General features: G+C 54.0%; 2 protein-coding genes and 1 long non-coding RNA gene across 3 annotated transcripts in view; all 3 read right to left on the bottom strand.

The window, feature by feature from the left end:
- Positions 1 to 3138: 3138 nt before the first annotated feature.
- Positions 3139 to 11254, bottom strand: LOC130538839 (uncharacterized). The gene is made up of 3 exons (XR_008953988.1): positions 9991 to 11254; positions 9565 to 9649; positions 3139 to 3787 (listed from the first exon to the last, which is right to left on the bottom strand). It is a non-coding gene; the product is annotated as an uncharacterized LOC130538839 (long non-coding RNA).
- Positions 11255 to 11435: 181 nt separating this feature from the next.
- Positions 11436 to 14044, bottom strand: LOC130539019 (uncharacterized; the record flags this gene model as incomplete). Its single annotated transcript, XM_057057084.1, has 5 exons — positions 11436 to 11501; positions 11628 to 12188; positions 12907 to 13193; positions 13225 to 13883; positions 13983 to 14044. Coding segments are annotated over 5 exons (1635 nt in total), but the record flags the coding sequence as incomplete, so codon positions are not given.
- Positions 14045 to 22580: 8536 nt separating this feature from the next.
- The window catches only part of cdh2 (cadherin 2, type 1, N-cadherin (neuronal)), a 42557-nt gene continuing 40542 nt past the window's right edge, over positions 22581 to 24595 (bottom strand). Inside the window, exon 16 of the mRNA XM_057056442.1 lies at positions 22581 to 24031. Coding sequence (XP_056912422.1) covers positions 23825 to 24031 — 207 coding nt within the window. The 3' untranslated portion in view covers positions 22581 to 23824. The remainder of the gene's footprint in view (positions 24032 to 24595) is intronic.

The raw sequence follows: 24595 nt of genomic DNA, 5'->3' as shown, positions 1-24595 counted from the left end.
CAGGACTGCCGTGGCCCATTGTGCCGCTCTCCCGGAGAGAAGATTCACGACGAAGGCGATCTTCGCCCTGTTGCTGGGGTAGGTGAGGGGCTGGAGGTCGAAAACTAGGGAGCACTGAAGAAAAAACTTGCACACAAGCCAGCCTCACCAGAATACTGCTCCGGTATGGGTACGTGGGGCTCCCGTGGTGCAGCGGCAGCCGGCTGCGGAACGACTCTCGGTGCCTCCGCAGGTGGCAGTGACCTGCTCCGTCCGTCCAGAAGTGAGCAGGTCCATTGGCGTTGGCTGGTGTAGAGGGTCCGTGAGGAGCTGGTCGTGCTGACCCAGCAGCCTCCCCTGAGCCTCCAACGTACTGCGTTTTGGTCCGTCGGGTCCGTACTGGTCGGAGTGTTCTGTTAGGGAAAGCAGGCGAGAACGCAGTGGTAAAAAGTCCAAAATAGGTTTTATTAAAGCAGCTCAAAACAGCGGTCCTCCTGGACTGCAGGAAGCACTCGTCTGGTCTTCCGGGGCGCACCGCGGCGCCAACACGGGAGTCGGGTTCTGCACGTTCACTAGTCCAGAAGGTCGGCGTGGAGACCTCAAACGTGCAGGGAAGACACCAAAAGCAAGATACCCTCCTTAAATAGGCGGCCTGATGGAAATTGCCGACAGGTGCGCCTGGACCCCAACACATCTGAGCTTTACACTCGTGTGACAGGACAAAAAGTAGAACTGAGCGATTCACAGAGGTAGAAGGTCGTTACTGACAATCATAACTTCATTACTAGCAGTTACACCTGTCACCCCCCCCCCCCCCCCAGCATGAAGAGCTGCTCTGGGATCCATCATATCCAGGCCCAATGGGAACCCAACACTAGCTTAGCAGCGTTCTGCCACATCGGTTTAGAACTTTTAAAGAGGGAGCGCAATCCTGCCTGAGTCTGCAGATGGAGCTTCAAATCAGAGGAAGTCTTAAGAGGAAAGGTCTCTGCTGCACTCTCGGCATCTCCAAAGAGCAGTTTTAGTGTTTGATTTGATCAAACCCTCAAAGGTCAGCTCACTGAAGAGGGCCCGCTTTCAATGAGCGTCTGCTGAGAGATTTGCCGATACGAAAGGAGCAGGAAAGTAAAATCCTGTAGAGACGCCACAGGATGAAATTCCATGAATGAACTCTTCTAGAAGTGGAGCCGGAGAGGTTAAAGCTGAGCAGAACCGCGCACCCCCTCGCTCCCCGCCTGCCTTCTGTCGTCCACTCTCCTCGCTGTGATTTCTGTCAGGACCTCGGTCGATTTTGGCTTGGCCCCTCTCAAAGACGCACCTCCGGGGGCTGTGCAGCCCCAGGCCAGAGCACTCGCGGCTTAAGAGGCAGGCGCAGCGCCGCCACGTCCTTCTGCTGGCAGGATGAGAGGACGGTGTCACTGTCAGCAGCAGGAGAGGGACCCGTGGATGTTAGCAACATGCTAAAAGGCTACACCGATGCAGCCAGGCGCTGCTTTACCCCCCCGGCGTGCTCGTACCATCAGCGCGTTGTGCCTTTCCCCATCAGGTGCTAAACGAGCAGGCGTGACAGTAAAAACGCAGCGTTCCCACCACACGTTCTGCACTTTAGGGGGAAGCAATCACGCGCTGCACCCTCTCCACCATTTAGCCAGTTTTTTTTAATCATTTTTATGTAAATCCGCGGCTTTATAGCCCCCAGATTTACAGCGAGGAAGGCATCCTTCTTTACAAAAGTTTTGATTAGCCAAATATTCCCATCCCTGGCAGTAAAACAGAGAAATAAAGAGCTACAGGAATCAGGGTCTCTCCTCTTTGAGTTATGACACCGTGACAGTTTACGTCCATTGATTTAAAATATTTATGCACACCTCAACGTTCCACTCTATACAGGGTGTCCATATGCTGGGACGGGATAGAGCCCTACTGGGACCCTAAACGGGATAAGTTGGAATATAATATTGATGGATGAGTGGTTGCCAGGGAGCTTCCCTGAGGAGAACATATATATATGTTATAGGAATGACAGGCAATCTGTTCTTACCGGTGCGGAGGGAGCAGGTGAAATCGAGGGGGGGGGGGCGGCATAAAAACATCTACAGAGTGTTTTTATCACCAGCTACAACTTACTCATCTCTTCGCTGCGTGCACGGTGCATCACCCTCCCCTCACACCAGGCGGTCCAATGGACTCGGTACGGTTCCAAGCAAAGCCAGGAAAAAAACGGAGTTCTGGCCTTCACGGGGAGTCCAAAGCAGGCTTTACGAGACATACTGGAACCACGAATAGGGAGTGAGTGGCGGCAGAAAGGCAGCAAAAGCCTCCTATTTTTGGAGACAATAACTCGGCGGTGGCGGGGAGCAGCGTGGCGACGTGTGCTGGACCACGGGGAACCCCGGCCCTTCGGCCTCCCCGCGTGGATCCATCTGTTGGCTGGTTGGACCAGGAAACAACAAACTGCACAACAGAGAAGGAAGCTGTCTCCGTGACAAGAGCACCCCATAAATTACATCAGGGAGCAATAACACAATTAATTCCGCGACAACACCACCCTGAAGTGAGGCGAGATGTATCATAGCGGGAAATCTGGTGGAAGGAAAAACGAGAGCAGCAATTGGAGGGAGCGTTACAGCCGGTGTAGCTAACAAGCAGGCAGCACCTGGAGGCTCGTAGCGCTGTGGGGGCCTTCATGGACGCCTCTCTGGGTTGTGCGACGCCATTTGCCTTCGCTAACAGGCTCCCAGACTTCTTTAGATGTAAAAGGCTGCACCGATTTGAGGGAAAAGAACAATTTGCCATCGTTGGAGATGTTTTAATTTCCCAGGAGGTCCAGCTCTGCTTGGATTCTGTTATTTAGCCTCGTGTTTTTGCGTACGAGTGTCGTTAAACTGCGGTTTGTCGTGGCCGCAACTGCTGCAGGACACCTGAGCCGTGTGTGTGGGGGACGCGCAGGTACGGACGCCTGAAACTCGCGGCGTTGGCGGCTGGGGGACAGTCGGCGACGTTGGAGTGACTGAGGGAGCCAAACATCCTCATTAAACTCCGCGTCTCAGGCTGCAAGGCGAGGACAGACCCTTTGATTTGGTACCAGAGTCCATTGGCAGCCCAACCCCCCCCCCCCCCCCCCCCCAGCTGTGATTAATGCTGGAGGAGCAAAGACTTCCTACCGCCTTTTTGATCACATCATTTCTGTCAGCGTGTCCTGAAATATAAATAAATCAATAAAACGCAGGATGGAAATAGAAAAGGCAACGCCGGCAGCACGATTACGCAACAATGGAAATGAAAGGCGGAGACCAAACCCCTCCAGGCAGCACTACATCTTCTCTGGTCCACAATCGCTACGGAAACGTCAGTTCCAGTCAGCGCAACAAGAGTCCCACTATTTTTACCCACGCAGGAAACATTTAGCTAGTGTTCTTAACCACTTTATTCCACTCAGTGTCTCAACAGAGTGAAGGAAATCCACCATGAAGAGCATGAAAGTGCAGAGAAATCTGTGGTCAAGATGCATTTCTAGGAGGGCAGGAAGCTACAAATCCAGACTTTTGAATCCTGCATATAAAAAGGCTGAAAATGCAGCTTTTTTCACCAGCTGAGGTTGAAACTAAAACTTTATTACCTGTTGGTGACCTGTAAACTGTCAGTCGATTCCTGAAAGCGTCCATTAACCACATGACACCAGGTCCACCAGGTTCTTCGCTGCTTTCATGCCTGCCGGAAGCGTGTGGAAGTCCTCGCCCTGGCCGAACGCTCTGCCGGCTTGATAATGCAGGAAAACGATCAGTCCGTCGTTTCAGGCTGGTTCAGCCTGGAAAGCAAATAAGGGAAATTATTACAGAGTGTTAACCCTGGAGGAGTAATGGCACCTGAGCGGGGCCTCGCAGCTTCAAAGCTCTGCGGCGCTAACGCCTATCGTTACTTCTTTGGGTTCATATTTGCGGGCCTTGTTTGTAAATGAGCCCTGGTGGTGGGAAATGGCACCTTTTAACTGCTGCTCTGGACCAAATGCGGGGGGGGGGGGTTTACATTTTGTTTGTTTCATCTTTGTTGTTTCGGAGGCTTTTATTGGCTTTATATTCAGTGATGAGCCACTTTGGTAGCGACGTACAGGAAGACTTCATCAGTGTAACGGGCCAAATCAGACTCATTTCAGTCCGTCTTGCACCATCTGCAGGAGCCCCCCCCTCCATATGAGCCTGGCCCTGCTCACGGTTCCTTCCTGTTGCTTGATCCTTTCATCACAGTGTTTATTTGTGCCGCTGACCAGGATGCGGCTTTATTATACCCCGAGATGACCACAGGCCACGCCTTTAGCTCAAACTCCTCACGCTAGCAGCTAAACAGACTACATACATTTTTCCTCCTTGCATCCAGCTTTTATCACCTGAATATTGAGTTAGCATATTGAATTATGCTAACTGGAGAGCACTAATGTGGACCTCCTCAGAGCCACTTAGGCAGGTTTACGCAAGTGGTCGAGACTGTCCATCACAAAGAATGTAACGTTGTGTTTAAAGAACCATAAATCTGACTGATAACGTGTCAGTGAAGTCCAAACAAATGAGGATTTTAATCCCTGCAGCCTTTTAATGGGTCACTTCAACATGCGCTGATTTTAGCTGTTATATGGGGGGTTAATGTTTAGGCTACAGATTACATTCACACAGGCCCATAAACATGTGAGAGGAGGAGGAGGAGGAGGAGGAGGAGGAGGAGGAGGAGGAAGATGAAGAGCAGGGGAGGTCTGTCTGTCTGCGTGTCTGTGGCTTTTGGAAAATGATTTTTGGGCTGAAAACGGAGAGAACATTCAGCCAATGTTGTCATCTGGGCTAATGTTTCAGCTTATTAGCTCTGGATGATTCGAGTAATTGGGCGCTGACTCCCCCGTTCACATGTGGTTTGTATGACCCCCCTTCTGTGCCTGCTCTGAATCAGGGCACCGCCACGTTAGCTTTGCCTCTGCGCTGAATTATCTTACCACGGCCTTGTTTTGGTATTCGCGCAGCGTTTACGTGGTTTTTAATACATTATGTACATTATTGTATTTCGCTCTGGGGGATTTGATTAAACAAGTGCTGAAGTGCTGCACAAATCTTGACACACACTTGGCAGGTGGGTGCTACGTGCTGCATATGCTAAGTGCTGCGTATGCTAATCTCCCCTCCCCTCTGAAATAAGGCGCGAAGGCCAAACATGAACAAGCGTCGGAACCTGGGACATTCTGTCACTCCACTGCCACCGCTGACTAAAACAGGTTCCTCCTGAGTTCTTCCCACTCTTTTTTTTGATCGTTTCGGAGGGTTTTATCGTAATAAGGCGAGTATCTGTCGTTATAAAGCGTGAAAAGAATCACCAGCTTCTCCCTCCCTCGTGGAATCACAAAGCAGCAGATGAAAATATCATATCGAAAGTGTGAAAATAGATTTTATACATTTTTTTTTATTTGATTAAGAACCGTCCCGAGGGAGCCGTGCAGCTCGTCGCTGCCCACCATTAAACGGGCGAGCACTGGGAGGATCAAAAGAGCTGGAATGAGAGCGCATTTCCTGGAATAGTTATCATCCTCCTCGAACGCTCACATCGCTCCACACGTGGGGATATTAGTCAGACAGCTGCACCATCTCTTTGTTATTTCGCTTTGTTATTCACTGGTTCCTTAATCACGGTTACCTCAAGGACGTTCTCTTGGAAGGACAGACTTTACTGGATGGTTAAGGTGGAGAACAAAATCCTTTTTTTTTTTTTTGTTCTGCGCTTTGGCCGGGGATGCACAAGGCGCTCGCCAAAACAATAAAAGCTCAGATGTGCATGAATGCATTCAAAGGAAATACAATCAGAGTGGGCAGATGCAGGAAACAAGGACATGAATCAGTCCAAATACCCGCTAATCCTGCCGCAGGAGTCCGCTTGGCACTGCTGGTTCGCGCCTGAGCGAGGATGTGGGAACGCAGCATCCAGGGCGCGATGCCCCGCAGCCAAGGCGAGGGGGAAGGGGTGGGGGGGCGCTAGCTGCAAGTGTTCCGCTAACACTTGGCCCCCTGGATAGCTTTGATAGACTGGAACAGATGACTGAAGTGTGCAGAGCCTGGTGTGGGCTTCTGTCCCTTTTCCACTCATGGGCCGGTCCAGGCGACTCCAAATTGACCAAAGTGTGAAGGACTGTTTGTCCCTGCATGTTGGCCCAGCCAGGAGCTGTGGACATGTCCAGGCTGTGACCCTCACATCTCACCCAGTGACGGCTGAAACAGACTCAGTAAGAGACACAAAAAAGCTGTTTTATAGAGTTCCTCAGAGCTGCATCAGTGGTTGGTCTGAATCTCTGTCCACACACAGCATCTTTGGGGTCTGGGTTGGGCATGGTTGGCATCTTTGGGGGCTTGATTGGGCATGGTTGGCATCTTTGGGGTCTGGGTTGGGCATAGTTGGCATCTTTGGGGGCTTGGTTGGGCATGGTTGGCATCTTTGGGGTCTGGGTTGGGCATGGTTGGCATCTTTGGCATCTTTGGGGGCTTGGTTGGCATCTTTGGGGGCTTGGTTGGGCATGGTTGGCATCTTTGGGGGCTTGGTTGGCATCTTGGGGGCTTGGTTGGGCAAGGTTGGCATCTTTGGGGGCTTGGTTGGCATCTTTGGTGTCTGGGTTAGCATCTTTGAGGGCTTGGTTGGGCATGGTTAGCATCTTTGGGGGCTCGGTTGGCATCTTTGGGGCCTTGGTTGGCATCTTTGGGGGCTTGGTCACCTCCGACCAAGGCTCCTCTCCCCAACTGTCCAGTTCATTCAGACATCCGGCTGTGGGAATTGTCCGGTCCAGCTCTGTGTCTCGGTTCTTTGGACCTCATGGATCCCATTTTTGCTCCGATATGCTCTACGAGCTGTCTTATCTAGAAGGTGTGCCTTACAAATCAGGCCCGGTCCATTTAACATGACACAGCCGACCACTGATGAAGATGTAGAACCATCTCAAAGCTGAACAGAACCTCAGTGACCTATATGAGTTCTGGGTTTCTACCCTCCTCCTGAGGTGCAGATTGGTGTGGAAAACAGGAATTTTTGGATTTTGACATGAGGCTTCACCATAAACAGTAGAACATTTTGTGGGTGTGAATACTTTGCCTGCCTGCTGTTCTGAGCACGGCAGGGTTGATTGGAGGCCCTTGGTACGAGTGTGTGACTGGAGTGTTTGTCCTCTGATAGAGCAGCGACCTGGAGCCTGCTGGGACAGAACCCAGCCTGCTGGCTCTGATTAGAAAGGAGGGATGAACGAGTAGAAAAGTTCTTTCGAATGCATAGGTGGCTCGACAAATCGGAGGGGAATTTCTGAAAAATTCCAAGTTTTATGTCACAATTTGGTAGGTAGAGAATAACCAGAGGTAGAACGCAGCCATAAACCCGCTTCCACGGCTGCTTTTATCTGGAAAATAGAGGGAGAGGGAAACGTGACCGCTGACAGTTCTGCTGCATTAACAATAAATCAGGAGGAAGTTGAAATGAATTCTGAGTGTCGCACTTTTCCCACAAGTGCTCCGAAAATCTTCGTGTAATTTCCTGTGAGATCCTAAAATAACGCTGAGTCGAGTGTAGCTCTGGCTGCAGCCCGACTGTGTGAATTACACAAGCGATGCTCCCTTTTTATCATTTCCCAGCTCACAGAACAGCGAGAACCTCCACAAAACCAGCTCACACTTGGATCTACTGGAAATATACCAGAGTCTCCATGAAACCTGAGATTATGGAGACGGATAAACCAGTAAAATACTGCAGCAGCACCTCGGATGGAAGAACGCTGGTGTCGTCGAGAGGATGAGACCTAAAAGATGGTCATGGCTCATTAAATAGCAGCACAACTATCTGGTCATTATCAGAGGTTGAGTGATCAGATTAGTGAGGATGCATCATGTGGAGCTTGATTATGGGAAATTGGATTAATTACTCCTTAGTACTGTCTTCCTGTATGTTTAATCTGATTAACTTTGTTCTCGTACATATGCACATGTGTAAAAATCAAAGGAAATGTTTACGCTACGCTACTCCACTATAAAGAGCCTAGTTTTTGCCACCTGGTGCTACTTTTGTTGTTTTGAAACCTTCCTCGCCGTACTGGCGGATGAATACGCCCAGAGGCAGCTGGATCGGTCCTGCCTCGTAGGGGGAATGTGACCAAGCGCGAGGAGAGTAGCTGCTGTCAATGGAAACGACCGTGAGCTGAAGGCAACAATCATGGCAGTGATCCAGTAACTGGACTGAATCCTGAGGACCAGCTTTTGTAGCCTTGTGTCAGATTTGATGTTTACAATAATGTGATTACTCCTGTTGCTCTGAGGCTTGTGGTCAGCGAGTAGCGCCGTTGACATGGCATAAATAAACCCTCTTGACCCTCAGATGGGAACATTATGTAAATTATGAAGTCACACTGGTGTGTTCTTGTGCCTGGACCACCCTTGGGACACAGTAGTCAAAGCTCCCCAACAGGTTCGCCCTCGCAGGCACCAGTTGGCATCTTTACATTCCTATGAGGAAAAACAGTGTTTTCCCTCCCACCTCGTTGTCACCAGCGTTTCCCAGCATTCTCCTCTGTCGAGACTCCATAGAACAGAGCTACCGTAGGTAGCCGCCTCCTCCTCCTCCCCGTCCTCCCAGGCATTTACTCGCGGTGGCACCCGGTCATCATGGCAACGGTGAAGTCTCTGGCAGGGCCGAGCCGGTCCAGACTGGTCCAAGCTGGCGTCTGCTGGAAGCCGCGGCGCTGTTTAATTAGGCTCGTCCTGCTGAGCTGCTGCTGTTTATTTCCCCTGTGACAGTCTGAGCTGATCTCCACGCGGCAGCCAGAGACGGAGACTGAGGGACAATTATTATGCACATCCATCCACGCAGAAGGACCTCGGCTCTGTCAGAGCTCCACACGCACATTTCCCTTCTGCTGTATATTTTCTCCCCATTTCATTCCGCGCACACGTCCATGGTGGAGTGAGACTGTAGGCTGTGAGAGGGCCCAGCGCGGTGATCTCCCGGTCTTAGTCTGAACTCTGGCTTTATTACTCGAAAGGTGCGCCGGCTCAGAAGCCGAGCCGACCGAGGCCGTGCTTGATATTTGCTTTCTGCCATCAAATATCAAATGAATTCGGTTGTGCGCACTAGAGGGCGAATTCTGCTTTTAAACATGTGGCCACTCAGCTCTCACGCTGAAGGGCACTGACAGTCGCATGTCTGTGCCATAAATGTGTCCTTGCTGCTAACTTTCACATGGAAAAAAGGCTAACCAATAGCCAGGCTCCATCTGAAAGGCCGTGAGCACTGACAAGGACTCAATTCTACGAACTGACTGAACTGCAGACGAAGGTCGAACTTCTTGTACATTTTGGCACCACAAAACTGCGATAGTCCCCTCAGTTGTGCTAAAATGGATCTTGTACAAAAGAGAAACCAGCATGGAGTCCTTCATGGAAGCAGCGGTCACCGTGAACAACTGAAGTTAGATTGTTATTGGGAAGAATCCAAAAAGAGGAGGATAACTAACAGCGTGTGTGTGTGTGTGAATTCCCATGACTGAGTTGTCATTTCTTGACAAACACTGTTCTTTTTCAATCTTACCTTCTATTTAGCCAACGTTGTTCAGCTGCTGTTTAGAATCCCTCACATAAATGCGAGTGTCATCAGCGTATTGGAGGCGCCGAATCTGTGAAGTGTGATGCAGAGGAAGTGATTATTTTCACCTTTTTAATGCGTCTCTCTGACACTTCGGGGTGGTAACAGAAATACATTTCCTTGAAACAGAAACCCACAGCGCTCCAGTCTGTGATACTGAGCTCCGCTATCTCTGTTGTTAAAGCGGCTACATGTCATACGGGGGAAAGGCCAGGAGATACGTCTCCCTGGAACAAAGATCAATTTTAGAAAGGAGGAAAAAGGAATCGCCCTGACAGGAGCTTCACGGTATTCCTGTGGGGCAGAAACTCTTTTTCTCACATTAGCTGGTTAATTTAAGTGCAGTTCCAGGAAAGAGGTGAGTTACTGTACCCGTCTGCCGGGTCTCTACGCGACAGGAAGAAGCAGCAGGTCAGCACAAAATGGAGGCAGAGATGGATGGATCGTCTGGACCCTCTCTTCTTGCGTGCACTTTAAGCTGCTTAGCTAAACAAATCTCCTCCATGCTCCCCTCACTTGCTTCCATCCTGTTTTTCTTCCCTTGCCATGTTTCAGCGGCTGCAAATTGAGAACAATGTGAACACATGGCATCTTAGAAATCACTCTGACTACTCCTGTGCCTAAAAAACTGTGAAAGTAGGACTGGCAGAACTGCCACAGGACCCTGCCAGGTCCTTTATTGGTTTCACACACACAAACACACACACACACAGTCTCATATTTCTATCGTTGTGACTCTTAATAGATGTAATACGTTACACAGCTGCCTCCCCTGACCATCATGACTGACCTCATGACCTAAGCGCAGCTCCAACCTCCACCTTAAAGCCAAGTCTCAACCCTCAACGACATTTAAAGTTTTGGGGAGCGGCCAAAACGGACCCACATAGCAAAAACGTGCTCACTTTGCTAGTAGCCTGAGTATTTTGGTACTCAAGATGAAGCAAATACAAGGACACACACACACACACACTGTTTTTAAACATGAACATGTGCCAATTTAACCCTTTTACTTGTGTGAAACCTCAGCCTTGATTATGTGGTACGACTACGCAGGTAGTTTTTACATTTACATCAACATAAAGAGCGCATGAAGTCATTTCACAGGTCTGGTATAAAGAATTACATTTAATGGTTCGGATATTACTCCTGTGGGCGGCCAGATTAGAGTCGAATGTATAACTTGATAAATGGAAAAATGATTCCTTGTTGGGCTCCACATATGTAAAAGAATAATTCATGAGGCAGCTTCTTTAGAGATTATAATTCGAGGTCACATGATGTCATTGTGTCTGGGTGATAAAGCGACTGAAAGCACCAAAAGAAGAAGAAAAAAAATCCATGAAAGGAATTCTTTTGAAATGTTCAGATCAGTCGTGTATAAAGTGTAATGAGGGACCTCTTCGTCACCGCCACCCGTGATAGACGTCGGCCTGGAAACCGGGAGACTAACGGAGATAACTCACCCAGATCCGAAGAAACGCCTGTGAAATGAAGCAGCCGGGGGATATTTATGGCGGTAATGTGTTTAGGAGGAGCTCGTTTATCTGGTGCGTATCCATGACCGAAGAGGACGCGGATTAGCCGCGGAGTCGGCGCGACCTTTGCTGCTGTCGCCTCGTCTGGGCATCGTCACGTCTGTTGAGACTTTGGTGTTTGGTGTGAGCGCCTGAAGGATGGACCCTGGCAGCCGAGGAGGGGCAGAGTGTTCCGTGACTAACCGTCGGAAGATCGGGCTAGTGTTGGCGCTCCCGGCTTTTCCATCATTTCATAAGAGGAATTTTCAGAATGCAAATGGAATAAGAAATTTGTTTGCTTCAAAGTGAGAACAAGAGGGTGAGAGTTGTGTACATACGGTGTTCCGCTCTGTGATCCCACCGGAGCTGGGGATGGGGATGGGGATGGGGATGGAGCTGGAGCTGGAGCTGGGGATGGGGATGGGGATGGGGAGGGGATGGAGCTGGAGCTGGGGATGGGGATGGGGATGGGGATGGGGATGGAGCTGGAGCTGGGGCTGGGGATGGGGATGGGGATGGGGATGGGGATGGGGATGGAGCTGGAGCTGGAGCTGGGGATGGGGATGGGGATGGAGCTGGGATGGGGATGGGGATGGGGATGGGGATGGAGCTGGGGATGGGGATGGGGATGGGGATGGGATGGGGATGAGCTGGAGCTGGGGATGGGGAAATGGGGATGGGGATGGGGATGGGGATGGGGCTGGGTATGGATGGGGATGGGTGGGGGATGGGGATGGGGCTGGGGATGGGGGGGGGGGGGGGGGATTGGGGAGGGATGGGATGGGGATGGAGCTGGGGATGGGGATGGGGATGGGGATGGGGATGGGGATGGGGATGGAGCTGAGCTGGAGCTGGGGATGGGGATGGGGATGGAGCTGGGGATGGGGATGGGGATGGGGATGGAGCTGGGATGGGGATGGGGATGGGGATGGGGATGGAGCTGGAGCTGGGGATGGGGATGGGGATGGGGATGGGGCTTGGGGCTGGGGATGGGGATGGGGATGGGGATGGGGATGGAGCTGGAGCTGGGGCTGGGGATGGGGATGGGGATGGGATGGGGATGGGGATGGGGATGGAGCTGGAGCTGGGGCTGGGGATGGGATGGGGATGGGGATGGGGATGGAGCTGGAGATGGAGCTGGAGCTGGGGCTGGGGATGGGGATGGAGCTGGAGCTGGGGATGGGGATGGGATGGGGCTGGGGATGGGGATGGGGATGGGGATGGAGCTGGAGCTGGAGCTGGGGATGGGGATGGGGATGGGGCTGGGGATGGGGATGGGGATGGGGATGGAGCTGGAGCTGGAGCTGGAGCTGGAGCTGGGGCTGGGGATGGGGATGGGGATGGAGCTGGAGCTGGAGCTGGGGCTGGGGATGGGGATGGGGATGGGGATGGGGGCTGGGGATGGGGATGGGGATGGAGCTGGAGCTGGGGCTGGGGCTGGGGATGGGGATGGGGATGGGGCTGGGGCTGGGGCTGGGGATGGGATGGGGATGGGGGGGCTGGGGATGGGGATGGGGATGGGGATGGGGGGGATGGAGCTGGAGCTGGAGCTGGGGCTGGAGCTGGAGCTGGGGATGGGATGGGGATGGGGATGGAGCTGGGGCTGGGGCTGGGGATGGGATGGGGCTGGGGCTGGGGATGGGGATGGGGATGGGGATGGGGATGGAGCTGGAGCTGGAGCTGGGGCTGGAGCTGGAGCTGGGGATGGGGATGGGGATGGGGATGGAGCTGGGGCTGGGGCTGGGGATGGAGCTGGAGCTGGAGCTGGGGATGGGGATGGGGATGGAGCTGGGGCTGGGGCTGGGGATGGGGATGGGGATGGGGATGGGGATGGGGATCGGGATGGGGATGGGGATGGAGCTGGAGCTGGGGATGGGGATGGGGATGGAGCTGGGGATGGGGATGGGGATGGGGATGGGGATGGAGCTGGAGCTGGAGCTGGAGCTGGGGATGGGGATGGGGATGGGGATGGGGATGGAGCTGGAGCTGGAGCTGGAGCTGGAGCTGGGGATGGGGATGGGGATGGGGATGGAGCTGGGGCTGGGGCTGGGGATGGGGATGGGGATGGGGATGGGATGGGGATCGGATGGGGATGGGGATGGAGCTGGAGCTGGGGATGGGGATGGGGATGGAGCTGGGGATGGGGATGGGGATGGGGATGGGGATGGAGCTGGAGCTGGAGCTGGAGCTGGAGCTGGAGCTGGAGCTGGAGCTGGGGCTGGGGCTGGGGATGGGGATGGGGATGGAGCTGGAGCTGGGGCTGGAGCTGGGGATGGGGATGGGGATGGGGATGGAGCTGGAGCTGGAGCTGGAGCTGGAGCTGGAGCTGGGGCTGGGGATGGGGATGGGATGGGGATGGAGCTGGAGCTGGAGCTGGGGCGGGGATGGGATGGGGATGGGGATGGAGCTGGAGCTGGAGCTGGGGATGGGGATGGGGATGGGGATGGGGATGGAGCTGGAGCTGGAGCTGGGGCTGGGGATGGGGATGGGGATGGGGATGGAGCTGGAGCTGGGGCTGGGGATGGGGATGGGGATGGGGATGGAGCTGGAGCTGGAGCTGGGGCTGGGGATGGGGATGGGGATGGGGATGGGGATGGGGATGGGGATGGAGCTGGGGATGGGGATGGGGATGGGGATGGGGATGGGGATGGGGATGGAGCTGGAGCTGGGGCTGGGGATGGGGATGGGGATGGGGATGGAGCTGGAGCTGAGCTGGGGATGGGGATGGGGATGGGGATGGGGATGGGGATGGAGCTGGAGCTGGAGCTGGAGCTGGAGCTGGGGATGGGATGGGGATGGGGATGGGGATGGGGATGGAGCTGGAGCTGGAGCTGGGGATGGGGATGGGGGATGGGTGATGGGGATGGGGATGGGGATGGAGCTGGGGATGGGGATGGGGATGGGGATGGGGATGGAGCGGAGCTGGAGCTGGAGCTGGAGCTGAGCTGGAGCTGGAGTGGGGATGGGGATGGGGATGGGGATGGGGATGGAGCTGGAGCTGGAGCTGGGGATGGGGATGGGGATGGAGCTGGGGCTGGAGCTGGGGATGGGGATGGGGATGGAGCTGGGGCTGGGGCTGGGGCTGGAGCTGGAGCTGGGGATGGAGCTGGAGCTGGAGCTGGAGCTGGAGCTGGGGATGGGGATGGGGATGGGGGGGATGGGGATGGAGCTGGGGATGGGGATGGGGATGGGGATGGGGATGGGGATGGAGCTGGAGCTGGGGATGGGGATGGGGATGGGGATGGGGATGGAGCTGGAGCTGGAGCTGGGGATGGGGATGGGGATGGGGATGGGGATGGAGCTGGAGCTGGAGCTGGGGATGGGGATGGGGATGGGGATGGGGATGGAGCTGGAGCTGGAGCTGGGGATGGGGATGGGGATGGGGATGGGGATGGAGCTGGAGCTGGAGCTGGGGATGGGATGGGGATGGGGATGGAGCTGGAGCTGGGGATGGGGATGGGGATGGGGATGGGGATGGGGCTGGGGCTGGGGCTGGGGATGAGGATGGGGATGGGGCTGGGGCTGGAGCTGGGGATGGGGATGGGGATGGGGATGGGGCTGGGGCTGGGGCTGGGGCTGGGGATGGGGATGGGGATGGGGATGGGGCTGGGGCTGGAGCTGGGGATGGGATGGGGATGGAGCTGGAGCTGGGGATGGGGCTGGGGATGGGGCAACGTGACTCCGTCCCTGCGTCACGGGTCGGATACATACCATTAATCACAACTATTACACTTGTGTCAACTAATGGTTTTATTGCATGTTGTATTTACAGCAACGTGGGACACGGTAATTAAACATTAACCTTTCTTCCTTCATTACCTGAGGTGCGACTTCGGGCAGCGACCGGTACGCCGTAAATCACGCCGGCGGCTCACAGCTTTCATTTGGATTCCTATTTTCCCCGTTGCCTCCTTCAGGATTATTAGCATAATTCTCTCCTGTGATGAGCAGCGGCCCTGACGCGGCACAAGTACCGAACGGCACCATTAGACGGATGATTGGAGGGGGGCGACTCCCGTGTCGGGTCTGCCGGTGGCACATGGTGATTAGGGCAAGTGTAAACAGACGAGGCCGTCGCCACGTTAGCAGGTTTGAATGATGCGTTCCACTTTCGGGGGTGATGTCATCTCTTCCTGCTTCCCACAGCTTCAGAAAAGTTTTGGGAAGTCGAAACCCACCGGAGAGCGGCTACATCCAGCAGCGCTCGGGAAGAGATTAGATTAATAACGTCCTTCGTCTATCTGAGGTCCGACTTCAGACCGGGCCGAGGATTATGTCTTCTGTGTGCGCTTACAGATATCAGCCTCGACTCGGCTGCTTCTGGGTCACCTCTCCGGCGAGGTTCTGAGCGAGCGCACAGCCGAAACGCAGCTCTGGGACGATGCGCCGTGTCCCACTTTCCTTCCTCCAAATATTCCCGGCAACATCTCTGCACCCACTCCTCTCTGATCCTCCCACTCCTGCGTTCAGGAGACGGGAATCTAAAGTATCCAGCCTGTCACAATGGCCCAGATCCATCACCGCGGGGCCACGGAGGCTCCCGGCGTGCATCCATTAACGCTATCTGTGGAAGAGCCTCACAAAGGGGCATCGTGAAGAGGGTCACCGGTGCGTGGGCCCCATCCGTCGTAAATCTGACGCAATCCAGAGCCGCGCCGCCTCCGCACTCGGCTAATGGCGCTCTAATCGCTCCTACCGCGTCCTGGGTGGGACGGAATGTTGGGCGCAGGAGTGTGGTTGGGGGAGGGGGCCACAGGGGGAACGAGGTGTACAAAGCATTATTCATTCGCTTCCCAGCTCGGGGAGAAACGAGCCCGAACTAATCACTGATACGTTTCTAAAGACGGGAATTAGCTAGCTTCCCGGTGACGCCGGGATCCACGTGGACGCCGGACCTCCCTTCCCAGGCTGGAGCTCATCATTGAAGCGGGTCGGCGCCCCGTCACCTCGGCCCTCACCTGATGGGAAACACCTGCTTTACCGGGATCTGGATTATTGATTGGAGAACGTTGATCTATCGGAATTTAATAACAACGTTAAAGTTCGGGGAGCTAATTAAACGTCCCTCACCAACCGTGAAGAAGGCTGTGTGAAACCTGGCGTGCGCTCCAGAGACGTGTCCACATGTATTTCCCCCAGCAGCGTTCCCGCGCAGGTGCCAGCGTCCCGCTTATTTGCCTGCAGGTTCCTGCGAATGTCTAATTCCCCATGGGCTGTGAACGCATCATCTAAACTGGGTTATTTTCTTTCACACCCGGCGTGCACGATCTGTCCCCGGCAGATTCCCGCTCCACATATGGCTTCATAGTCAGGAGGCCGTGGGTGTCCTCTCAAGAAGACACCCCCCCCCCCTTCTATTTTGTATCATCCTGCACATACACACCACACACACACACACACACACGTTCAGGTTTCCCTGCTCTTCACCAGTCCTGGCAGCCACGGCTGGATCAGCAGCACAGAAGGGAAACGCGTCCACCTTAATGCCGTCCCAGGTTCCGGAGAGATGCGTCGTCGTGCTGCCAAAAAAAAAAGGAGGGTTCCTCTGAAGGGCCCCCAGCGGTCCTCCTGCCTTCACACGGTGAATGATCAAACCTCACAGGAAGCTTGGAGTCAAGTGTTCTGAAGACAATGGATTCATTTCCTGCCAGACGCTGCAGGATTACTGGTGGAATGCAGCCCAGTCGTATTCTCACATCAATTACACCATTTAGATAATAGAGCGGAGCTTGATGTCCAATCAGTGTTACCATGAGTGCTGAGCCTCAGATATGCTGTAGCTACTGTAGCTAGTATAGCTACTGTATAGCTACTGTATAGCTACTGTAGCTAGCATAGCTACTGTATAGCTACTGTAGCTAGTATAGCTCTCACACAGCAGCAAGAAACACTCCCAATTTCTGGTGATCCACTGGTTTTACTGGAGTGTAACTATGATCAGTAGGTTTGCTAACTGAGAGGCTGGTTTTGGTTCCCTGGTGGGTTTGTTGCCTTTGATTTGCAGTAGCAGACGTGCGAATGTGCGATTTTGAGCCGGTTTATAAAACAGCAGGAAAAGAGTCCAACGAGCAGAGGAGCAAATCAAAGATGGTCCAGTTTCAGTCACCAGACCAGAATCTTCTAAAAACATCACCTCTCTGCTGTGAACAACTTGTGAGTTGTCCGTTAAGGTACTGGAATGTTTTCCTGCAGCTTATTTAGCGTCGTTAGCACAGGGTGTAGGGAGTGACACGCGTGGGCGTATCCATACGGTCGTCACGGCCGCGTCTGATGGAGCAGCTCGTCGATCGGCATCCTCAGCTCAACGTATGTTCTGCTCCTCATTAGTGAGAGCGCGCAGCAGCACCCTCATCAGCTATTCACCTGAGGTCATTCCCAGTGTGTAAACACCGACGCCGTCCTTGATCAGGTTCCGCCTGCCGGCCCAGCGATGACGGATGACCAGCGAGCCCCCCGCGCTTTACTCGCCGCCCCTCAGAAGGTGCTGAGCGGCTGCTTTCATTAGCATTCCGCTCCACTTGTCCTGCATCCTGGGACAGAAATCTGCAGCGCAGCGCAATATTTAAAACGGATGCAAACGGGCGAGCGAGGGAAGCTTCCGCCTACCTGTCGCTGGCTAATGCTAACCGCTAACGACGTTGTTCAGTGGCTCAGGCGGTTCTGGTGCAGGAGGGCCGGGCTGGGAGCAGGTTCACAGTGATCACACGGCCATCGACGGCGTCGGTTCCCCTGGTGAAACGGCAGGACAAGAGGGCGGAGCCACCTCGGCCGGGGCTTTTCCTGCTCCAGTTGGGCTCTGGAACCATCCGTTTTGCATAGTCATTTCATGACTAATGTGTCTTAATGACATCTCAGTGGTTCCCATTTAAGACACTAATGGGCAGTAGCGGATCTCCGAGCGTGGTGTGTTATATTAAATTCGTTATTGATCGCAGGCTCCTGCGCGATTGATGTCTCGCTCCTCGGATACCCTGTTGCTGGTGCGGAGCTCAGGACGCATCTGGAGCCGAAAACGTGCATGCGCTTCGGAATGACGACGACAGGGCGTTGGGAAATGAAGGAAGAGGAGCAGACGGAGCGGCCGCAGTGGGGTCTGCCCAGTCGGGAAAACCATTCGTCCACTTCCGGTTGCGACCTTGTTCCCAGGAACGACGTTTATTCTGCCATTAAACTGCTGGAGTTATTGTTCTTGTTTTCTACCTGACCAAAGCCGACTCCAGGCTGATAAGAAAGTTTCGGATTTGTCTCCTAAAGCTGCAAAAGGCTCCGTCCATCTTGGTTGGGAAGCATCTTTGCTCGCCGATAAGCCCGAGAGTTTATGGCGCTCCGGTTTTTGGCGCTCCGGTGAGACGTCTGTCATTTCTGTGCATCTCGGTTTATTACAAGGGGAAAAGCAACGTTCAAACCGGCATTCCGAGCTGGAACCGAGCGGAAGAGCAGTGAATAAAGCGACCGGAGCGTGAAGGTTAATTCCGACAACGCACTGGGTGAGTCGCTAAATTTGATGGCGCTAACCTGAATTTTCCAGCTGCTGCCGTCGTCTGAGCTCACCTGCGGCGGCGGGTCACATCTGGCTCTTTTCCGCATGTTTGTTATTCCAAACTTTCCCTGCCGTAAATACACCGCCCGACCTTCCGCTCGATCCTTGTGCAGGTGCTAAACCGAACAAGTGAGAGGAAAAAGGGAGGGAAAAGGAATAAAAGAGCGGAGCTGCCTGATTCATTCCCCTCTCACCTTTAGTGAGGAGGTATTAAGGTGTTGTTCCAGCTGTATCTTTGAGGAACGGCGCTTCATGGAAGCAACCTGGAAAGTCATTTAGCTTCATAATGTGCAGCGGGAATGCCGGGATAAATCAGCCCCTCGGAACGTTCCCTCGGCTGCGGCAATAACTGGATGAGTTCTTCTTTATATGGCCTTCATCCGCGGGAGCCCAGCCGGAGACTCCGGAGCAATAAGGCCGAATGGGACGGAGAAACGTCCCCGGAGTGAAATCAATGCTGGGAATTTGAACCTCTGAGGGAGAGGAGCCGCCCCGCCGCACTCCGGACTCGGGGCACGGTGCGAAACGAGAGGAGCCACCGGTTAAAAAAATAATAACGAACCCAGTGGAGTCTAAGAAGGGTCCCGAGGAGAGCCGGGGCGGGAGGAACCCGTTTGACACCGCTTCAATCTCTCTTTACACCTTTTGGGAGCCGGAGCCAAGTGGAATCTGTTTATTCCAGCCGCCGAGGGAACGCTGAGAATTGAATTTAAAATGCAAAAAAGGATTAAATGAAAGGGTGATTGTGATCGCGGGGTTTATCTGTGTTTAGTGGAGCAGATGGGCTGACGTGTCGGAGTCGGCTCATGATTTCTGCTGGCTAATTCCTTCTCTGCGCCGCGGTAATGAGCTGGAAATCAGACGTTGTGTGCGTTTAGAGATGTCAGATGAATAATGGGCTGATTAAAGCCTTCTAGAATTGATGCCTGATCTCGGAGCGCCCGGAGCGCCGCAGGAGAGCGTGCTCCAGATTCCGTGGCGGCCCGGAACGTCGACTACAACAGAGTCAGCAGACGGGAACGTCGGTCCGCCCACTGGCCTCCTTCCCCCCCATACGGGCGACAATGGCGCGACCCAGATGCACAATCAGCATCGATCTCGGAGGCGTCCCCCCCCCCCCCTTCCCCGCGGCACCTCTATTAGCCACCAAGTCCCCCCCCCCTGGAGTCGGGGGCAGGAACTGCAGCATATTTGCCCTCAGTGGCGGCCAGGTGAGAAATTCCTCCCTGTGGGCGGCGAGCAAACGGCTGATCCGCATCGGCGCCGTTCTTGTGACCGCCCCGCCCCCCCCCCCCGTGACCACCCCGCCCCCCCCCCCCCCCCCGTGGCCACCCTGCCCCCCGACCCCCCCCGTGACCGCGGTGTCATGGCGGAGAATAATGGCGCCGTTGGGTGCCTGACGAATGAGAGCAGATAAATCGGCGTCCCGACCAGCAAAACAATATCTGCCCAGATGGAGGGAAGGTCGGCGGAGAGATATCGGGGAGGACGCTGAAGGCCGTAGATCAACCCGGGGCGATAACGGCACCAGCAGGCGCCACAACAGCCCCGCCCCCACCGCCGCCGCCGCCGCCGTGGCGGAAGGAACCCAAACAAATGGATGTAATAGTCGCTCAGAGGGCAACGGCGTGGAAACCAAATCGACTGATTCTAACGTCTCGACCGACCGAGCGTGCACGCCCGACGTGCTCGCTCATCCCACCCGCTTGTTTATCCATCCCGAGGCAGCGGCGACCGGACCAAACGGCGCCCGAGCTGGCATGTGGGTGTTGGTGGACGGTCAAGAGCGGAGGGCCCCGGGGGGGGGCAGCAACCGGACCTTCATCCAACGCTGAAGGTAGCGACCCGTCCCGGCGTCCCCGTCTCCCAGCGGGACGTCCGGGGGTTATCCGCCCTGCGGCGTTCCCGATGGGACGCTTGTCGGGCGGAGCCGGTGTCGCCCCGGTCCAGCTTCGTTAGCTCTCGTTTTTAATTTCCCGGCGTCACTATTTTTATCCTTTTGTCTGCTCTAAAGGATGCAAATGAGGGACTATTTTCAGACGCTCCTCTCGCACGGGCGCCGTCACGATGCTCCGATTCTGTTTGTCCCTTTTTTGTCCGATAATGACAGTAATCGGATTAACGCACCTCGCCACAATACTCCGATCTCCTTTTTGTTTCTTTCACATCTGTAAAAACGTAGAGGTGAAGACACCGAACATGACGTCCAGAAATCCAGTAACTGGACTGAAACCTGTGAACCAGGGTGTTTGGATTATCCCACTCCTGAGGGGCCTGTAAACGCATCACATCTGATTATAATAATCTGATTACGGCATCATAAAGAGCTGATAGCACTGTGAGATCTTCTATCTGTGTGAGGACCCGCTCATAGACAAACATTACTCAGCACATTATCCCAAGACTGAGCATCCAAACAAACCCTCTGGACCTGACCCCTGACCCCTGACCCCTGACCTCTGATCTAAACACAATTCTAACCTCAGCCTAAAACCCAGGTCTTAACCCTCAAACAGTCCTTTGAAGTTTGACCAACTAAAATGTCCTCGCTTTACTACTAACATCAGCATGTAGCAGATGCAAGACACCACACACACACACAAACACATACACGCACACACACACGGCTTTGCCATGGCTACAGGCGACGCTCTAAAACCGGCGTGGACGGCGAAGGTTTGCGGGCGGCGAGCAGAACGACCTTCATCCACAGCGAGGAAAGGAAGCCTCTGAAGGATCCTTCCCTCCGGGGTGAGGCTACGTCGGTGGCGAAGGACGTGAGCGGATCCAATCTGGGCCGCTGAGACGCAACCATCATCATCCAACCCACGCGTGGCGCCGGGGGGGTCAAGGGTTCCATTTAAAAGCCCCCGCGGCCGCCGAGCCCGTTGTAAACAGCTTTATGTCTATTTATGAAGAGAATTTCATATTTGAGGCGCCGCTCGTTAAGGAAACGGCCTCCGAGTCCTCCTTTGGGATTGTCCAGGTCGGGAAATTGAAGTGCGTGAAGGGGGGGGGCAGCAAGGCCTCGGCACTTTAAGCTACTCGTCCCTGGAAGCGAGAGGTCCGACGTTAGCGACGTTAGCGTTAGCGGCAGCTTTGGGTTGGTTTATTGTCCAGATGAAGGTCAACATGAAATCAATAACTCAAATGGGTCCATTAAGACGGGGCTAAAGCGAGCGGAGCTCAGCTGACCGCGGCGGGAGGACGGAGGCAAACACGAGACGCATCTCGTTCGGTGGGACGGTGGGACGTCCAAAGTCCAAACCCACGATGGCAGGTTCAGACCCTATTCGGACCCTGGACCGTTCCAGAGGCTCCGTGTTCAGGTGACTTCAGGGAGCCGATCAGCCAGAAAGTAGCGGACGAAGTATCATCAGATTCCACCGGAGGCTTTAACGTTAGCTTTAGCCTTCCGGATCAAAGCCTGGTTAGCGTCAGAGCCGATGATGTCATCACAGCGCGACTGTCCCTGCTTTACGATTTCTTTTGGAAGTTCCGTTTGTTCGGCTTCAGCCGCTGCCGATCGGGCACGTTGGGGTCATCACCCCCGAGATGTTTATCCATGGATCAGTAGCCGCCCAAGATCAAAGCGAAGAGCGCAGACGGGACCAGGGAGAGAGGAAGTACACGAAACCGGAGCAGGCGAGACGCTCCGAGGTGGGCGGGAAAACAGGAATGGTTCGCCGAAGGAGGTTCCAGGGTTAAAGGTCAGGGTGCTGGTGATGCTTGGGGGGTGGGGTTGGGAAGGGGGGTATCTGGGATCTCCGCGAGCTTCTGCCCCTTTAAAAGCCGGTGTGATTCCCGTTTCTCCAGCTCCGCGTGAAGGAGACGGATCGCGTCGCCCGTGGTCTAATTAAGCCTCGAAAAGTGCTGAGCAGGAACAAACGAGCGGAGGCAGTTCGTAGCTCCAAAATTAGCATTTTATTTGAATCGTTGGGGTCAGAGATGTATCATTTGCTTCTCAGTACACACGCTAATCCTCAAACCCAAAACCTTCCGCAGTCTTAAAGCTCTTTAGCGCCTCCTCTGGTCCCAAAACGCCCCTTTTTGGTACAAACCCGACGACAAAAATCACCGCTTTTCCTTTTTAACCACGGGCTTTTTCCAGGTTTTATACAAAAACTCTCTTGGCTTCTACACACGTAATGTCACCCAGGTTTTTATTTCAGTTTCTCCACGTCGTAAATAAAGTCGGGAAACAACATTTTTTTCTTCTTTTTTTTTGTTTTTTTTCTCTCAGTTTCGTTGTCATGAAAAGATAAAAACATGCAAAAAACTTGAATTCGTATAGTCCAAATCAGACATTTACAGGTTTGGAACCGGTTGCACTTTCTCATATACTACATCAAAAGAAGAAGAAAAAAAAAAGGGGGGGGACGTTATGTACACGCATCTTTTTACAGTGAAGTAAACCTCAAATATCAGATGATGACTAAGGCAAAGGAAGTGGACGTAGATTAGAGCGAAACAGCTGTTTTTGTTGCTTTTGTAAAATACTACAACACTTCGGGGGGGGGGATAAAATGTTGCTACAAAAAGATGGTTGGTGACTCCCTTTATTTGTAACCAGCTGCATAACTTGAATGTTTTTAGTGAAAAAGACTAAAGCCTAGCGAACTGTACAGTGCTGAACCCACGCAGGATCCTTCCCGTCTCCGTCCTCAGCGTTTATTTAAATAATCCTCAACAAACGGGAGCGTCGTGTATCCAAAGGAGGAGGGAAAAAAACAAACAAAAAAAAAGCGTGAAGCATACCAGAGTTTAACATATTGGTTTGAAATCACTCCAAAAGTCAGTACCATTAAAGCCTTGAACGTAAAACTAATCATCTCGATCCCAAAGAAATGTACAAAAAGGCACATTATATCCCAGTGCTTCTGTACTGTAGAATTCAAGTGTAACTGAGCGCATTCAATACCGACAATCTGAGGGGGGGGCAGTCCGCCGGAGCTCCTCCGGACCCGGGCGTTCAGCGAGCAGATGTATGCGTGGACTACAAGGATAAGCCTAGATTGGTTGCATCTTTTTTTTTCAGATTCAATGTGGAGATTTGGGTTCTTCCCCGTCACAGTTCCCTCTCTCGGAGCCCCAGAAGCCGTCCGTGTCCACCCAGGAAAGCGTTCCCCCCCGTTCGGGCCGGGCCGTCCTAGTCGTCGCACCCGCCGTACATGTCCGCCAGTTTTCTGAAGCGGGGGCCCCAGTCGTTGAGGTAATCGTAGTCCTGGTCGCCCCCGCTGCTGGAGGAGTTGAGGGAGCTGAGGGAGCCGGCCGTGGAGCCGCTGCCCTCGTAGTCGAACACTAGCAGGGAGTCGTAGGGGGGGGCGGTGGGGTCGTTGTCCGCTGCCTTCAGTCCCTGCGTACACACAAGAGGAGCAGATGAAGCCACATCTGCACACCCCCCCCCCCATGCAAACAGGCTAATCTATTCTCAGACGGGTCGGACGGTCGACCTCGGCTTGTTCAGGAAATCAGATTAATCAGGCTGGAGGGTTCTTCTGAGTTTCTGTCGCTCGGGAGTCTCCTGATGTTCTGGGGGGGGGGCAGGATTAACTCCCGCTTGATCAAAAGCCAAGACAGCACGACCAGCAGCTGCAGAGGAAACATCTTCAATCAATCCCACGACCCTCTGCAGGCCCCCGCCCCCCTTTGATGGGCAGCTCCAGTGGTGACCCCCCCCCCCCCCAGGTTCTAGTGCCCCCCCCCAGGTTCTAGTGCGAGTTCAGCAGAGATGAACCTCCACATCCTCTATCAAGACGTGTGCAAAAAAAAACTCGTCACCTTCCGCTTCAATTGGCTCGTTTCCGCCACTTTTACAGCGGAACCTGTTGTCATGGGAACGGGCCAGCGAAGGGACGAGACCGGGGCGCGGAATCTGGCGTTGGAGATCACAGCAACGCTGGTGCTAACGGGCCGTACG

The sequence above is a fragment of the Takifugu flavidus genome, chromosome 15 (genome assembly GCF_003711565.1).
Source record: "Takifugu flavidus isolate HTHZ2018 chromosome 15, ASM371156v2, whole genome shotgun sequence".
In the NCBI taxonomy this organism is placed as follows: domain Eukaryota; kingdom Metazoa; phylum Chordata; class Actinopteri; order Tetraodontiformes; family Tetraodontidae; genus Takifugu; species Takifugu flavidus.
Note: the sequence above shows the minus strand (reverse complement) of the source record. Positions and strands in the feature narration are given on the sequence as shown.